The 19321-nt window shown below is 36.6% G+C and overlaps 2 protein-coding genes across 2 annotated transcripts; one reads left to right on the forward strand and one right to left on the reverse strand.

Annotated features, from left to right (window-relative positions):
• Positions 1 to 1139: 1139 nt before the first annotated feature.
• Positions 1140 to 2084, forward strand: LOC125128874 (olfactory receptor 10R2-like). Its single transcript, XM_047783017.1, has one exon. It carries the CDS (start codon positions 1143 to 1145, stop codon positions 2082 to 2084), a length of 942 nt encoding a protein of 313 aa, XP_047638973.1. The 5' UTR covers positions 1140 to 1142.
• Positions 2085 to 11659: 9575 nt separating this feature from the next.
• On the reverse strand, positions 11660 to 12601 carry LOC125128875 (olfactory receptor 10K1-like). Its single transcript, XM_047783018.1, has one exon. The coding sequence runs from the start codon at positions 12599 to 12601 to the stop codon at positions 11660 to 11662; it is 942 nt and encodes a 313-aa protein (XP_047638974.1).
• Positions 12602 to 19321: the final 6720 nt, after the last annotated feature.

Below are 19321 nucleotides of genomic sequence, written 5' to 3' on the forward strand. Positions count from 1 at the left end.
AGGGAGTGGAATGGGCAGGGAGTTTGGGGTTAGAAGATGCAAACTATTACATTTGGAGTGGATAAGCAATGAGGTCCTGCTGTATAACAAAAGGAACTCTATCCAATCTCCTGGGATAGACCATAATGGAATATAATATAAGAAAAAGATCAGGTCACTTTGCTGTACAGCAGAAATTGGTACAACATTGTAAGTCAACGAAACTTTAAAGAAGAAAAAGAAAAGGGCGAAGGAGGAGTTCCCGTCGTGGCTCAGTGGTTAACGAAACTGACTAGCATCCATGAGGATGTGGATTCAATGCCAGGCCTTGCTCAGTGGGTTAAGAATTGGGCATTGCCCTGAGCTGTGGGGTAGGTTGCAGATGCAGCTCGAATCCCGCGTTGCTGTGCCTCTGGCACAGGCTGGCAGCTACAGCTCTGATTTGATCCCTAGCATGGGATCAAATACCTTGGGTGCAGCCCTAAAAAGACATAAAGGGGGGGAAAAAGGTGAGGGAGTTCCCATTGTGGTGCAAAAGAAAAGAATCTGACTGTTAACCATGAGGATGTGTGTTCAATTCCAGCCTCGCTCAGTGGTGTGAGAGCGCAGATGCAGCTTGGATCCCGCATTGCTGTGGCTGTGGTGTAGGACAGCAGCTGCAGCTCCATTCAACCCCTAGCCTGGGGACTTACATATGTGGCAGGTGTGGCCCTAAAAGAAAAAAAAAAAGTGAGACATAGATATCCAGACATTGGTATACTGCTTGTGTCAATAATGTGGGTAAAACTATGATCACTGAAACTCATAATTAATGTAGAAAAAGGGTTTTAATTATTATTTTAACCAAAATGTTAAGCAGAGACAAGTAAGTCTGCAAGGAGCCTGAGGAATAGACTTTCCTTGAACAAATGTCTCTACATTTCATGTGAACAATTGTCCACCAATTCACTGCTAAAATCACTAGCAGAAAATTACTGCTATGGATACATATTAATGTAGGATAATTTTTATGTTTAGTTGACAGTCCTTTTGTTTTTTCCCCTGCCTGTTGTTTCTCTTTTAAACCAGACTGGCTGCATTATGAAGGTCAAGTCTCCCTGATTTCTTAGTTCCAAGTTTCGAGACTTGATATTACTGACTTTGTTCTCTGGGGTCAACTCTTCATGGCCAATTCCTCCTGTGTCACTGAGTTCTTCCTGTTGGGTTTCTCCAGCCTTGGGGACCTGCAGCTGGTCCTCTTTGTCATCTTTCTCTGCCTCTATTTGATCATCCTGAGTGGAAACATCACCATCATCTCAGTCATCCGCTTGGATCACAGCCTCCACACACCCATGTACTTCTTTCTGTCTGTCCTTTCTACTTCTGAGACCTTCTACACAATTGTTATCCTGCCCAAGATGCTTGTCAATCTGCTCTCTGTACTCAGGACCATCTCCTTTGTGAGCTGTGCTTCCCAGATGTACTTCTTCCTTGGTTTTGCTGTCACCAATTGTCTGCTTCTGGGAGTGATGGGTTATGATCGCTATGCTGCCATCTGTCAACCTCTGCACTACCCCATTCTCATGAGCTGGAGGGTGTGTGGGCAACTGGCTGCAACTTGTATTGTTAATGGTTTCCTAATATCTCTGGCGGGCACAACTTTAGTCTTTAGCCTCCCTTTCTGCAGTTCCAACAAGGTCGATCATTACTTTTGTGATATTTCACCAGTCATCCACCTAGCCTCTGCTGAAACCTACATTAATCAACTGGTCATCTTCATCGGTGGGGTCTTTGTACTTGTTGTGCCCTTGACCTGCATCTGCATCTCTTATGGATTTATTGTGTCTACTATCCTGAAGATCCCATCAACTGAAGGCAAGCAAAAAGCATTCTCCACCTGTGCCTCTCATCTCATTGTGGTCATCGTCCATTATGGCTGTGCTTCCTTTGTCTACCTGAGACCCTCAGCCAAATATACAACAGGCAAAGACAGACTGGTGACAGTGACTTATACCATCATCACCCCCCTGTTAAACCCTATGGTGTACAGCCTCAGGAACAAAGATGTGCAGCTGGCCATTCAGAAAATGCTTGGGAAGACTGGATTTTCTGTTAAGACTTTATAATTAAAATATTTTTCAACAGCACACATACATTTGAGTCAAACATGTCATAAAATTTTCTAGTCTAGTTATCTGTATAACTGTGGCCTTGGATGAGTTGTTTCACATTGTGGGGCTGTAATGTTCTTATACGTATTGCAGACATAGTAGTATATTCGTCTCAAAGTTCTTGCAAAATTAAGCAAGGTATCAGATTATCTTTCACCAAAAGACAATTCTCCTACTCCTCCTCTTCCTCCTTAGAGGAGTTATAATGGTTAAATAATGGCTCTTAACAACTATTATCTCTTGCCTTGTGTTTGGCTTGTTAGCCCAAATTCTCTGATGGCCCTCTTTGTTTAACATTATGTTTAGTTTAAAAATGAATTGCTCAAGCCAGAATGTTGTGTGGATAAGACATAATGCAGGGGAAGTTATCGTACTTACTAGCAATTAGAAATTTAATATTACCTAGGTCATGACTTTAAGAAAACTACTGGTGGAGAAATGTCTATTTAGGTCTTCTGCCCATTTTTTGATTGGGTTGTTTGGTCTTTTGTTGTTGAGTTGTGAGCTGTTTGCATATTTTAGAGATTGGGGCCCTGTTGATTGCTTCATTTACAAAGATTTCCTCCCATTCTGTGTGTTGTCTTTTCATGTTTTTAATGGTTTCCTTTGCCATGAAAAAGCTTTTGAGTTTAATTAGGTCCCACTGGTTTATTTTTATTTTTATTGTCATCACTCTAGGAGGTGGATCAATCAAGATGTTGCTGTGATTTCTGTCAAAGAGCATTCTGCCTATGTTTTCTTCTAGGAGTTTTACAGTATCTGGCCTTATGTTTAGGCCTTTGATCCATATTGGGTTGTTTTATGTGTAAGGTGTTAGAGAAGTACTAATTTCATTGTTTTGCAGGTAGCTCTCCAGTTTTCCCAGCACCATTTATTGAAGAAACCATCTTTCCTCACTGTATATTCTTGCCTCCTTTGTCATAGACTAGTTGACCATAGGTGTTTGGGTTTATTTCTGGGCTTTCTATCTTTTTCCATTGATCTATATTTCTGTTTTTATGCCCATGCCATACTGTTTTTATTACTGTAGCTTTGTATTATAGTCTGAGTTCAGGGAGCCTGATCCCTCTAGTTCTATTTTTATTTTTCAACATCGCTCTGGTTTTGGGATCTTTTGTGTTTCCATACAAATTTTAAAATATTTTGTTCTAGTTCTTTGAAGAAATGTCATTGGTAATTTGATAGGGATTGCATTGAATTTGTAGATTGCCTTGGGTAATATAGTCATTTTGACGTATGGATGGCCAGTAGGCACGTGAAAAAATGCTCAACATCACTAATTATTAGAGAAATGCAAATCAAAACTGTAGTGAGGTACCACATTACACTGGTCAAAATGGCCATTATTAACAAGTCTACAAATAGCAAATGCTGGAGAGGGTGTGGTGAAAAAGGAACCCTCCTTCACTGTTGGTGGCAATATAAATTGGTACAACAATTATGGAAAACAATATGGAGGTGCTTCACTTATCACTTATATGTGTAATCTAAAATACGGCACATGTGAACTTATCTACAAAACAGAAACAGACTCACAGACATAGAGAACAGACCTGTGGTTGCCAAGGGGGAGGGGAAAGGAAGTAGGATAGACAAGTAGTTTGAGGTTGTCAGATGCAAACTATTACATTTAGAATGGGTGAGCAGTGAGGTCCTACTATACAGCACAGGGAACTATATCCAATGTCCTAGGATAGAAAAAGACGGAAGTATGAGAAAAAAAAAATGCATACATATGTATGACTGTGTCACTATCCTTTACAGCAGAAATTGACACAACACTGTAAATGAACTATTCTCTAATACAATTGTTAAAATAATAAAAAAAGAAAACTATTGTTTTTCTCCAAATCTAAATTTTAAATACAGAATACATGGATAATATAATTTTCCTTTTTTTAATTCACAGAGTTTTTGTTTAATGGAAAAGATAAAGGAAAGTATATGTAAAATGTAAATTACATGGAATGTAAGACTAGTATTAATTAATATGTTGCACATCTCTCCAAAGACCTTTAATTTCTTTGATTTATCCAAAAACGATATTTCGCCATGCCTTTTCTGACCACTCCTTTGAATCATTCCTAGTGTATCTTAGAAGATATGCTATGTAAATGAATAGAAATAATAATCATTTAGTCCTGCCTCAGACTGAAGAATATGTCTACATGGATTTCTACACTGAATTTATTAAGGAGTTCCAGTTTCAAATTTGTCGTCTGAGTGTAAAAAATAGGAGAGCAAAAGATTTGAGTGGCCTTCACATTCTACCTCTCACCTGTTCCAAAAATTCCTTCATCACTATCTCCAAGGGAAACCAGCTTGCACTGACTGGGTAGCACAAAACGTATATTCTTGCTATTTTCAGCTCTCATTATTTTTCCCCGCATTTAAGCTGATATTTGTCTCTCTGTGATTTTCATACTTCCTGTCTTCTGTGCCATACAGTAGGTCTAATCTTCGTTCATAGCTGTTTAAGACAGTTATGATGATAATCTGATCTTTTCCCATTACTCATGTGACCTGAATTTCAGACACCTCACCTTCTTGTGTACAGTTCTCAATATATGTACCACTTGTCAATATTCTTTTTAAAGATTAATGAATAAAACTGATGTTCATATTTTATGTGTTGCCTCCATTTTCAGGATAAAATATAACTGCATTCTCTCTTGTAATTTTATTTAGATTTTCAAATCTTTTTTTTGTTTTGTTTTTTGATTTTTGGTTTTTCTAGGGCTGCTCCCATGGCATATGGAGGTTCCCAGGCTAGGGGTCTAATCGGAGCTGTAGCCTCCAGCCTATACCAGAGCCACAGCAACGCTGGATCCGAGCCACGTCTGCGACCCACACCACAGCTCACGGCAACACCGGATCTTTAACCCACTGAGCAAGGCCAGAGATCAAACCCACAATCATGGTTCCTAGCTGGATTCGTTAACTGCTGCACCATGACAGGAACTCCTAGATATTCAAATCAAAATGGATAAAATCATCAAGAATTCTCTTATATTTTTAATTAATTCCTCTATTCCTATTTTTGTCTCTCACTTTTCAGTTTTACATTAAATGTTTTTATATTATGTTCATTCTTAATAGTTAAATAATTGAGTCATTTAAATTACTGTATTTCTCTATAAGTAGAGCATTGGTTATCTCCATTACATTGTTCTTTTTTTCCCTCCTAACACACTTGCAACTGTCATTTATTGGTAAAATATTTTTTTAGAAATGAAACATTTATTTTTTATAGATTCTTTGCTGTTAATATTTAAATAACTTCTATTATTTATACTTTTTTATGTTTTAGTGGGAGAATGTGATTTGCATAAATTCTATTTTAGAATTTATTGAATTTTTATTTATTTTTTATTATTTTTTTAAATAGTTATTTCCCCAATACAATTTTTTTTCCTACTGTACTCCCAGTGCTACACAGCAGGATCTCATTGCTAATTCATTCCAAAGGCAATAGTTTGTATTTATTAACCCCAAGTTCCCACTCCCTCCCCCTCCCTATCCCCCTTGGCAACCACAAGTCTATTCTCCAAGTCCATGATTTTCTTTTCTGTGGAAAGGTTCATTTGTGCCTTATATTAGATTCCAGATATAAATGATATCTTACGGTATTTGTCTTTCTTTTTCTGACTTACTTCACTCAGTATGAGAGTCTCTAGTTCCATCCATTGGATTAGGAAGATGTGGTATATATACACAATGGAATAATACTCAGCCATAATAAAAGAATGTAATAATGCCATTTGCAGCAACATAAATTTTTCTAGTGACATAGTTTCATTTAGATTAAAATTTCAGTATGCACATTATGGATACTATTTTAACTCTGATAAGTAAGACTATTTTAGTTTGCAATATCATTATCCGTTTTGTGAATATGTGACCTCTCACAGTTTGGTGGTGCTGAATCTAAATACATCACTGCATATACATATTAGTTTTTCATTGTATTTCCAGCAATATGGACTTATTAATTTTTAGGTTATAGAACTTTTTTTTAAATTCCTATTAAACCTTTTGAGATTTTATATATATTTTTTGTATATAAATTTACATATATATTCTACATTATATATATACATATATGTGTGTGTGTATATATATGCTCTATCCTTAAACACACCAAAATAATAGCAGGAGGACAAAAATAAAAACACTCATCAAGAAAGATAAAATTAAAAGACAGTACATAGGAGATATCCCAAAAAATAGGTATTGATTTCTTTGAAGTCATTATGCTGAGTTAAAGTAGCCAAGTTCATAAGGCCATACTATAAATTACATTTATATGAATTGTCTGGGAAAGAAAAATCTCTGCAGGAAGAAAGGAGATTAGACCATCGGATAGGGTAAGAACATGCTTTGACTGCAAACAGGCAAGAGATATCTTTGGGGGATGATGGAAAAATGTTCCAAAACTGGATTGTGGTGGTGATTACACAATTCTATCAACTTGTGTTATCAAAATGCATGAGTGTTTGATATATTCAGTTATTTTCAAAGTTATTATGGAAGAAATTCATAGAGGTCCTATTGACAATTTTTTTTTCTATGTGTGTCTATTTTAATGACTAACTAGAGGGTTTTGAGGCAAAAGGGTCAATTTAATATTCATCATTTTAGTCCTTATCTAGGATCTTTGTTTCCAAAACGCATTACAGATCAATTTTATTTTGATGAAAATAATTACTAATTATTTGCCTTTTCAAGCTGACAACTTAAAGTTAACCATGCTAGGAATGTCCTATTCTGTCTCCAGCTCCCACTTTTAATACAACTATAAATACATACCAAAAAAAAATCATATACCCAAATGGAAGCGTAGAAGATAGATTCTACTAAATTCAATACAGATGGATTATGTTAGATGGCAAATTTTAACTATTTATTTCACATGTTCCCCTCTTTGGACAATTACAATATAGACATTACAGAAAGCTAAGAAAACTGACTTTTCAACTAATTCAAACTGATGAGATGAATATCTCATTATCTGTAATTATATACAGAATAACTACTTTCTGAAGTGACCAAAATTGTCCGTACCACCTTTCTTTTCCACTTCCATTACCCATTATCGTCTGCTTTTATAGATTAAAATAAGGGTCCCCCATACCTAGAAAAAAACAATGTCTGTGGTAGAGTAATTGAATTTTGATACATAAACTGCCTTTAGAAAAAAATACCACATGTGGGTCATGCGAGAATAAAAATCAATATAAATTGGGGTCAGGAATTTGCAATAGGTTTTTTCAATAATAAAAAAGAAAAAATACATTAATTTAATTGTCATCTTCTACCAAGAATAAATAAAAACTTAATGAGGGAAAACAAGAATATGTTTTAGCCATGCAAAATACCATTATGTAAAATTATCTTAGATCAAATTTACTGTGTTTATTGTATATCTAAACTTCCTGGATCTGGCGTTGCTGTGGCTGTGGTGCAGGCCAGCACCTGCAGCTGTGATTCAACCCCAACCTGGGAACTTCCATATGCCACAGGTGCAGCCAGAAAAAGAAAAGAAACCAATGTGGAATAAAATCATATACAGCAAGTTTTCCTCAAATGTGATGTACCAGCAGTGACTTTGGGAAGTATAAAATTGAGCCTGTTTATCTTAATTTCTGATTTGTATTTTAATTGCATTAGATTATTTGAGCATATCAAATGTTGGAATTAAATTATATCAATTCAGGGAATTAGCTAAAGTCAGTATATATATCAGAAGAAAGTAAATTTGAACAAAATATTTGATGAATAAAAATAAAATAAAGATGTTTATAAAATATAAGAACATATATATTAAGTTATTATTATAGATATGAAGAGCAAATTTCAGATGCAATACACTACTTGCCCAAGGATATACAGATTTCAGATTTTTAGACTGTCACGCTTTCAATTCTGTGTTGCCAGCAACAGAAATTTGTGTGAGTCTCTTCCTTTACAGGAATATAAATACATGGTTTATTGAGTGATGTTTTTAGTAGAAGATTGAATTTATGCAGATTCCTTCATGCTACCTCACTCTATCCCTTTATGAACACAGGCATTATTTAGTTAAATGAATGGAAAGAAATGGTAAAGGAGAACACAACTATCTACGAGAACTAAGCTAAATCATTGGCATTGGAAAAAAAAATAGGAATTGAGGATATTACTGGGTTTGACTCTCATTCTTCTCTTGAAGTAATAATTTCTCCAGATGTCGGAGTAGTTCTGGTGAAAGAATGGAGGTTTTTCTCACCTCTATTGCAATGGCCAGAATGTCAGTCCGAGGACTCCAAAAATAGGAATTGAGGGTATACTGGCTTTGACTCTCACCCTTCTCCTGGAGAAAAAAATTTCTTCAGATCTCAGGAGTAGTTTCAGTGAAAGAATAGAGGAAAAAAAACCAAGATCCATTCCATAGATGAGAGTCCTTGAACTGACGTTCTGGCATTGCAATGAAGCCTAAGCCAGCATCAGCTCCTAAGACTGGCGCTAAGTTCACCATGTAAAATGTTGTCTGGAAAGCTGCTTGTAACCTCAAGCTTCCACCACATTAAGAGAACTATGTTTTAAGGGAGATCAAGAACAAGGGGGTCACAGCCTCACAAGGTGGGAGGAGAACCACACTAAGGATAATTAGAGACGTGGGTTAATTCCAGCTATTCTGTTTACTGCTGTTTTGAAGTTCTCACAATGATTCAAAGGAAATAAGCTGAGACTGTGAAAATGAAGAAGACTGAAAAACTACTAATCCATAGAATATATAGGACTTAGTGACTGGTTCAATGTGTGGTATAGGAAAGAAAAAAAGTGGTGAAGGCACATACAGGAGCTTCCCAAGTGGGTGAGTTGACATTCACCACGCCAGGAACATGGCTGAGCAAGCCTGGCAGCAGAAAATGGAAGAGCAGGCGAAGCTATTCATAACGCAAACATCTCTTTCATTCCAGGCATATTACCAGGAACAGGGCTGACAACATTGCATTTGACATAAAATCTGTGCCTTCAGGAAATTCAGATTCATCGTACAGAGTGACAAAAAAACTATTATGCCGACATTCTTTGCTTGACTCCAACTCACCTAGGTCTTTCTTGTTTCAGGGCTTTTGTACATGTTGCCCCTTAAGTCTGATAGGATCTCCCCAAATAATCCCCTTTGCTTGGTGACTCTTACTTGCCTTTCAGATTATAGGTTACACATCCATTTCTCAGGGAGACCAGCTCTACTCTATTCAATGAAAATCAGATTTCTTTTAGTATTTCCTCCTCTAGCACCTATATATATACCTTTCCTTCAAATAGTACAGTTCAACCTGGGGTAAATTATTTTTTCCCTGAGTTTACTTCTTTACTGAGCCTGCCTCAAATGAGACCATAGTTCTAGAGAGTAAAGACCACATATATTTGTTTATTATGGATTTCAACAGCCAAAATAGTATCTGGCACATATTAAGCAATGAATAAATAGTTTAAAATAATAAAAGTAGATCCTGATGACTCTAAGAACACAAAGAAGGCAGAGCCTACTATCATGGCAGGTTGCAATAAGGAGACAAGAAAGGCTTTACAGAGGAAGTGAGAGTGCAGCTCAGACTTGAAATATGTGATTTAAATAGAAAAGAGGAGCTACTCCACGGAGGAAGGAGCACTTGGGAGAACATAGAATAATTAGGAATGACACCTGGAGGACTAGTCAATGGTTGAGTAGCATCAGAGTGCACAACTAGGCACACGGGAAAAATGGATAATAAAGAACTCAGACACAATAATGTCGGAGAGGTAGGCAGAGACTAGACGATAAATTCTTGCTAACAGAAGGTTCTTGGCCTTATTCTGTAGGGCAAGGGAAGGCTTTGCAAGTATTGACATGGATTTTCTGGTCATTAGGGAACTCTGGCTCTGTATTATTAACATTGACTCAATCCTTTTGCTTAGACTACTCAAGATACTTCAGCAGTTATGCAATATTTAGTAGATTCCTGGAAGAGAATCAATAGCGATGATATTCAGGGTAAGAACATGGGAGCAAAAACAGGAGAGTACGAGAAGGACATGCCCATATGTAGGAGGGAGTCTCCACAATGAGGTTCCAACCTCAAACAAGGGAAAGACAACACAATCTCAAGGAAAGGAAAATACATTTCAATATATAAGTTGATGGAGGTAGATCAGGGACCAAAAAGGGCCACCAATGTTACTGGTAGGATGAATGGTACCAAGCTTTCCCATTGTCCTCATGAAAGGAAGAATTGCTAGGAGGAAGGGTAAGAAAGAATAATCAGACTATCTTCTACTGTTTCCTGCAACTAGACAGTATTGCTCTAAAAAGTAAAACAGCCAGTTATTTTACCAGCATAATCAGTTTATTTGGGGTTTGTAGATTCAAAATATTGCATTGGGAGTGGATAATCAATGAGATCTCGCTGTATAGCACAGGGAACTACAGCTACAACTACTACTTGTGATGGAACATGATGTGAGAGAAAGAATGTATATGTGTGCGTGTGTGTGTGTGTGTGTGTGTGTGTGTGTGTGTGTGTGTGACTGAATCACTTTGCTGTACAGCAGAAGTTGACAGAACTTTGTAAATCAACTATAATAGAAAAAATAAAAATCTTTTAAAAAAGAGAGAATAACAAAGAACTACAGTTGGGGAGAAGCATGCTACAGTAAAAATTATAGCCAAGTCTAATAAGCAAATAAGTGAAACATTACTTTCTAGAGAAACAAGGTGAAATTGCGAGGGATTCCTGTGAAAGTTATATCATTGAAAGGAAGTGATAATTTAGGATGGTGCGGCATTTCCCATTGACTGGGCTTGTTTCTGGGCAAGAAGAATTTTTCCCATTGAGGTCTGCTACTGATGTCTTTCTGTTGGGAATCGTAATTGATTTCAACTTATTGTGTCTGAGGCCTCCGACTTGTGGCCTTTTCCTTTATTCTGTTTCACAACACCTTGGATGTATCCTTGATCTTTTTGATGACATAATTGCTTTTGAATAATCAAACTTTAAACAGTGAAATAGGAATTCCCATTGTGGCTCAGTGGAAATGAACCCAAGTGGGATCCATGAGGATGCAGGTTCCATCCGTGGCCTTGTTCAGTTGGTTAAGGATCCGGCATGGCAGTAAGCTACAGTGCAGATTTGGCTTTGATCTGGCATTGCTGTGGCTGTGGTTGGCAGCTGCAGCTGCAATTTGAACTCTATCCTAGGAACTTCCATATGCTGCAAGTGCAGCCCAAAAAAAAAGGAAAAAAATAAAAAATAAAAATAAACAGTGAAATATAATAAAATTGGTTCTATGAAAGAGAATTCTTTCGCACATCTGCATAGCTACCTTAGAGTATCATTGATGATAGAAAGTCAAAATATCAAGTTCTTTGAGCCCCATTCTCCTAATATATAAGGTATTCTTACATTCCAATGTGTTCTAAAGTTGAGTGAGAAAGTGTGTGAAAGTGCACATTACCTAGCACATAAAAGGCATATAGTTAACTGAATAATTAAAAAATAACTTTAATTAGTTGGATATGATGTCTGGACCATTGCTTTTCGAAGGGCTGATTTGAATTCCTTATTTCTCAGACTATAAATCATCGGATTCAACAGTGGAGTGAGGATGGTGTAAGACACAGATATTAGGGTGTCTTGACTTGAAGAGTAATTGGATTTGGGCCTTAGGTAAATGAAAGAGGCACAACCATAATGAACAGTTACCACAATGAGATGGGAGGCACAGGTGGAGAAGGCCTTGTATCTTCCAACAGAGGATGGGATTTTTAGAATGGCAGAGATGATGAGGACATAGGAGACCAGGATAAGTAACAGTGGAATAACCAAGACAAACACACCAAGCACAAATATAACCAACTGAATGAGATGGGAGTGGTGAGATGCCAGCTTGAGAACAGGAGAGACATCACAGAAGAAGTGATGGAGCTGGTTGGAGGAATGAAATGGCAGGTGAAATATCATGGAGGTGGTGACCAATGATATTATCAAACCACAGGCACAGGCAGCAGCCACTAGTCCCACACACACCCCATAACCCATGAGCACTGTGTAGCGCAGAGGGTTACAGATGGCCACGTAGCGATCATAGCCCATGGCTGCCAGCAGGAAGGAGTGAGAGCAGATGAGGAAGAGGAAGGAAAACATCTGGATGGCACAGCCCCGGAAGGAGATGGTCTTCTTCTGGGCCAGCAGGTCAACCAGCATCTTGGGTACAATCACAAAGGTGTAGCAAGTCTCAGAACAGGAGAGGACACCGAGGAAGAAGTACATGGGGGTATGGAGGGCTCTGTCCAGCACAATGGTGGAAATGATGATGGCATTGGTGCCCAGAGTGAACAGGTAGACGAGCAGGAAGACAACGAAGAGCAGCTTTTGCAGCCCAGCCAGAGAGGAGAAGCCAAGGAAGACAAATTCTCTCACTGCGGTCTCATTGACCCACTCCATGGTCACTGCTTTTTAGGAGAAGCCAGAGACACAGACAGAGGCCAGGATCCAGGGTGGGAGAGAACTCAGCCCAAGGTCTACAGGTGTCAGGCATTTCCAGGTGTTTGGTGGAACTCATTCATTCCCTCCAAAATATATCTGCTAAAATACAAATTAATGCTATGTATGGAACAGAATAACTGACAACCAATGAGCAGAGTTTTTCCAAGACTATGAACACATTATCTCTCTAGCCAAGGATTGAGAATTTGTCTATTCAGTTTTCCCTTGTATCTTATTTATGCATTATTGTGTTTTTCCTGCTCTCTGTAAAGCCCAAGGAAACCAGTTCTCCAAAAGAGAAAAATATAATTATCTTCAATTACCTGAAACTGATCAGAATGTGAAATAAAAGAATGAGTAGTGTTCAGACACAACATGTGAACTTCAGTTTATCAAATTTTATCAACCATAAAATGGAGCAGATAGGAAGAATCAGATGATCTTTGAGGAAAACAGTGAGGGGATTTGTATTTATTGACAACTTATTACACTCTAAGATTTGTGGTAAGAATATCATACACCATATGTCATTTATTCATTACATTTTATGTCAATATCCAACACATTAAGATAAAAGAAAAAAAGGTTTAATGTTATTTCTAACAGAATGGCTAACAATATACCAATTACAAACACTTCTGGGGGTCCACAAAATAGAGCGCTGAGCCAAGGATGGAACCGATGATAGTATTAGTCTAAATAAATCTTCTCCTTTTTCAGGAAGACCAGAGTCACCCAGGTAGTTTAAAAAAAAAAAAGATATTAATTTTGTGGCATTTTGCAACACTCTTCACTTTTCCAGGTATAGGTGCCTCCGAGAATCTCAGAGAAATAGGGTTTTGCAAACTGGCCAAGAGCTCGTCACAGAGAGAGAGAGGGGGACAACTGGGCAGTTTTCCAGATTCCAACCCCTGACATAAATCAGTCTTTATATCTTTTATATATTGTCTTGGCAATAAGATTCCTTTTGAATATTCATCTATTAAACACAATTTTCAGGAGCTCCCATCATGGCGCAGTGGTTAAGGAATCTGACTAGGAACCATGAGGTTTCGGGTTCGATCCCTGGCCTTGCTCAGTGGGTTAAGTAAGGATCCGGCGTTGCTGTGAGCTGTGGTGTAGGTCGCAGACGCGGCTCAGATCCCGCATTGCTGTGGCTCTGGTGTAGGCCGGTGGCTACAGCTCCGATTCCCTAGCCTGGGAACCTCCATATGCTGTGGGAGCAGCCCTAGAAAAGGCAAAAAAAAAAGACAAAAAAAAGTAAACACAATTTTCAAACTACTAGAAAGGATTATTTCTAAAGTCATTTTTAGGCCTCATATAAGATAATTTTTTCATGAGTGTTTTTCCCTACTGATCAAGCCTAAGAGGTAAGAAAGTATTCTCCAGATGGAAAATCATCTGGCAGGCATTGATTATGTCCAGTCTTTGTTTATAAATAGAATAATCTATGATATTATCATAAAATAATTTTGTTCTTTCTTAATTACTAGAAACTGGTCCTGAACTTAGTAGGTATAACTATTTGTTTATTCAAAGTTAGTATTAGGATACTCACATTCAGTTGTTTTAAAGCTCTTTAACACAAATAATGGGGATTTTTCATTCTGTTACTATAATGATATTTCTCTTACATATAAAAAGAAAGGATGTATATATACCATATGCATTCCCATTATCTACATATGTAGATATACTAGTTATCTGTCTTTTATATCAAGAAGGGTAAATTAATGAGACAGTTTCCCTCCACCTGGACAAATGAATTTCCACCTATTTCAAGACACTTCCCTTGGAGGAATCTAAATTTATGATCATTGTTTATCCTTGTCTTATCACTGTTTCAAGATTTTCTGGACCTCCTTCAATTAATCCACACAAATCCCCACGATATCCTCACTCTGTTGAGTATGATTTGTAGACTAGACCATAGAAGTTAGAATTAACTGATTCTGAAGGAGTGTCTGTATCTACCCAATACCAATAAACAGATGATAGATGATAGATAGATAGATAGATAGATAGATAGATAGATAGATAGATAGATAAACTGTTTGGATTATTTGTCCTTCAAATCCATGAGAGCAGCTGATTTCAATTAGGTGAATTTTTTATATACTATTAATTTAACCCCACAGTCTGAGTTGTGTGACTGATAGATTTTCCTTTTTCGTGGTGTATGGAAACCCAGTGGTACAGTTTATCTGAGAAGGCAGCCCCCATCTACTCGGGGACCACTACATCATATCAGTACTAGAAAAATATAAGAGGAGAAGATAAAAAAATCTTTCTGCCAAATATCCACAGGCTATAAAATTAAGGTAAAAGATCACTTTAGATCTAGATTTCTGTGACTGCAGGCAAGGTACCAGTCTCTTTACTTTAAAATGAAAGTGGACAGGGATATAACTGCAATAAACTAGAGTGCACAAAAAGAGGCTCCTTGCACAATATCATGCACAATGAGATTTGACTTAGGGTAGCAGTTGAATAATGACCTTTAATAGTATTCTCTAGTCAGATGATCCCAAAAGTCCCCTTGTGTTATGCTAATGCCTATGGATGGAAGTTAGGTTATGATTCTTAGAAATGACACTTCCTCACCTTATTTTCTAAATCCTTGAATATTCCATAGGGATGTTATGTAATTTAGATTTAAATGATGACTCAATACTTGAGGGTACTATGTACCTTTAAAAGGAGGCAAATGTATTTATTTTTCAGGCGTTATGCATTTGAGATAGTCAAATATTTATCTGTTAGCTGGGAGAAATTATGTAGGCAACCTTAGATGGTAAAGAAGTGGAATTTTTACATTCTTAAGTACACATGAACATCCCGAATTTGCCTTATTAAAATGGAGTCTAAGGAGTTCCCATTGTGGCTCAGTGGTAAGAGACCCAACTAGTATCCACGAGGATGCAGGTTTCATCCCTGGCCTTGTTCAGTGAGTCAAGTATCCAGCATTGCCGTGAAATGTGGTGTAGTTCACATATGTGGCTCAGATTCTGCATTGCTGTGTCTGTGCTGTAGGCCAGCAGCCGCAGTTCCACTTCGACCCCTAGCCTGGGAACTGCCATATGCTGCACATGCACCCCTAAAAAAATAATAAAATGGAGTTTAAGTACCAGTTTTCAATGATAGCTAAACTCATACATCCATGAGTAGACAGCAAAGAAAGAAATAGAGATTTGATAAGCATTATTTCATTCAATCCATTAGTCCACCAAATTTTAAAAAGAGAAAAAAGTAAAGAAAGGAAAATCTAGTGAGAGAAAAAATGACCCAATATAAAAATCTTCAAATAATAATAATAAAAGAACTCTGTGGACCATGCTCAATCATTTTTAGTAGCTGGAGTTAAAAACTGCCTCTGCTTCTCTTTCTTAACCCTGCCACTTGCCAGAATTGCAATAGGGGGAGATGTTTACAAGCACTACTCCCCAACCAGGTCTAGATTTCACAAAGTCCCAAACTAGATCAATATTCCTACTACCACTCAGTAAGTACCTACATTATTCTTCTCCTTTCCATTCAGACAGAAGCAGCTATTCAGTATCTGGAATCCCTTAGGAAAGTAGGCTCTAAACCAAAAATCAGAACCTGAGGAAATAATACCAGAAGAGAGTGAATCTGCCTTGAGACAGAAGCTCTCATCTGCAGCAATAGAAGTAGCCTCCCCTTTCCATCAGGACTCTCAGCTTCTCCAGCCAAAGTCATTATCCTGAGAACTTCGGGTTCATGTAGTTCTTGGAATCACATGGGATGTGGTTTTTAGAAGCATATACTGTGATTATGGGACTCCTGAGGCTTGATCTACTGACCTGAAGACTTTGTCTTGGGGTTAATTAGAAGTCAAGTTTATTTCCAAAAAATAATGTGGCTAGTTTCTCAAAGGTACGCTTTGATGAGGAACCTGGGGAGCAGGAACCATGAACATAATTAGTCTACATCAGAATTATAAGTTTAGTCCATCTATGACAAATTCTGAAAGAGAAATCACAATTTAATCTGTAATGCAGCAGACCAAGAAGAAATTTTTCATTAATATTGATGCATTTATCTAGTGATTCTCTTCTTTAGTGTTTATAAGAACCAAAAAAGGGCTTAAATACAAATTCATCTCAGATCTTTGTTCATAGAAATAATAATAAGTGATATTGTGGTGATCTGCAAAAACCTAAATTTTAAAAAATATTTTATGTCTAGTTGGTATTATCATTAAGTTGCTTGATGTCTTACAAATAAAGTTTAAAGTTCAAAATAAATATGTGATTTTTAAATAATTATATTAACTTTCCATAGTTTTAACTTAAATACCAAAAAAATGTTTCCAATTTAAATATACACTTTGAATAAATAAATAAATAAATAATAAATTAATAAATAGACCCTTTGGTGTGATTTGACAAATTCATACATCCAAGCAATGACCACCCAATCAAGCCATAGAACATTTCTACAACCCTAAAAATTTCCTTCTGTCCTTCGGAATCAGTCCCACTCAGCCCTGGCACAAGAGAAAAAATAACCTTGCTTTCGGTTGATATGGTTTGCCATTTTCCAGAATTTAATAAATAGAATCAAATAGTATTCTAATTTTTGTGTCTTGTTTCTTTCACTTACCATAATGCTTTGGAGACTCACCCATAGTGTTGCATTAAGTTTATTTCCTACTCCTTAAAAATATTCCTTTTGTTGATCATCAGAATGTATTCATCTGTCGAACTGTCAATGGACATTTAGATTATTTCCAGTTTGAGGCTAGTAAGAATAAAACTCTTATGCATATTAGTCTCTAAGTCATGTAAACATAATATGTTCTTTTTTCTTTGGTGAGGACGTATGAGTGGAGGGGCTGTCTAGCTGTTTATAAACTTCCAAACCATTTTTCAAAAAGGTTGTCTCATAATTAATTCCAATCAGCAACACATGAGTATACCAGTTTCACATCCTAGCCAACTCAGAGTAGTCAGTCTTTTAAATTTCTTAAATATATAGTAATAGTTCACTGCATTTCTAACACGTATTTTTTTTTCTTTTTGTCTTTTCAGGGTTGCACCCATGGCACATGGAGGTTTCCAGGCTAGGGGTCCAATCGGAGCTGTAGCCTCCAGCCTACACCAGAGCTACAGCAATGCCAGATCCAAGCCGAGTCTGTGACCTACACAACAGCCACAGCAACACCAGATCCTTAACCCACTGAGCGAGGCCAGGGATCGAACCCGAAACCTCATGGTTCCTAGTCTGATTCGTTTCCGCTGTGCCATGACAGGAACTCCTCTAACATGTATTTTCTTGAAGATTAAGTATGTTGATCACTTTTCATGTGCTTTGGACAATTTGTACATCTTTTTTGTGAAGTATGTGTTCAAATATTTGACTACGTTTTTATTAGTTTATCTTATTTTTTTCCTTTGTAAAAGAAATTTTTGTAATCTGAGTACAAGTCTTTTATCAATATAAATTTTGCAAACATGTACTCCTACTATGTGGTTTATTTTTCCATTTTATTAATCATGCTTTTTATGTTTTAATAAAATATAATTTTATACCATAAAATATACACTTTTAAAGTATACAGGTCAGGTGTTTTAATATATTCACAGAGTTGTACAACCATCAACACTATCTACTTTAGAGTAGCAGTTTTTAATTTTGATATACTTCATCATTATTTTTCTTATTATTCATGTTTTCTTTCTCCTGCCTGATAAATACCTTTCTACTCTAAGCTGCAGATGTTCTCCTTTGTTTCATTATAAATGTGTGCAGTTTTTATTTTTTTTTAATTGTATGTATGAGAATAGGTAAATGTTGAGGTTTATAATTTTTAATATGTATATCTAATATTTCCATCCACAGTATGAATGATTAGTCTTCCCTGATTGAAATAACTTGGCAACTTTGTTGAAAATCTATTGACCTTATATGGATGGTACTCTTTCCATATTATACATTTTATTACATTGATTTATGTATCTACTTTTTCATTTTTAATATTTGTTTTCCTACTAATTTTACAAGCAATATACTCCATGGTAGACTACTAGAAATACATAAAAGCATAAATTAAATCTTAACAATCACTCATTATCCCCACCCCCATCCCCAGAAATAACCATTATTAGCATCTGGATGCATTTCCTCCCAGTGCCTACACATTTCCTTAATTGAAGTATAATTGAACTACTATGTTAGTTCCAGATGCACAACAGAGTGAGTTGACTGGACATAATGTGGTGATTCTTTTGTAAAGTTCCAAAGATGACTATTTTAGAAAAAACACAAAAATTAAAGAAAGATATTCCTAATAAAACAATAGAAGAGATAAAATAGAATACTAAAAACATTCTGTTAACTTAGAGGAATCAAATAAAAGGGAAAAGAAGGAGCAGAGACCAGTTGGAATGAGATTTCTGACAGCAAGGTAGTAGACTAAAATCCACCAAAGAAATTGAACATGCCAATAAATTATCTAAACACATCAACTGAGAGACAGAGATGACCAGACCTTGATAAAAAGTAAGATTCCAATTACATGTTTTCTGCAAGAAATCCATTTAAAATATAAATTTTCTGATTAGAGTAGTTTAGAAGAAAAGTACATTGACCAAGTGGCACTGGCATAAGAATAGACACAAATAAATGAGAGCAATCAAGAGGTACAAACTTCAA

This window comes from Phacochoerus africanus, chromosome 6 (genome assembly GCF_016906955.1).
Source record: "Phacochoerus africanus isolate WHEZ1 chromosome 6, ROS_Pafr_v1, whole genome shotgun sequence".
NCBI classification, from domain to species: domain Eukaryota; kingdom Metazoa; phylum Chordata; class Mammalia; order Artiodactyla; family Suidae; genus Phacochoerus; species Phacochoerus africanus.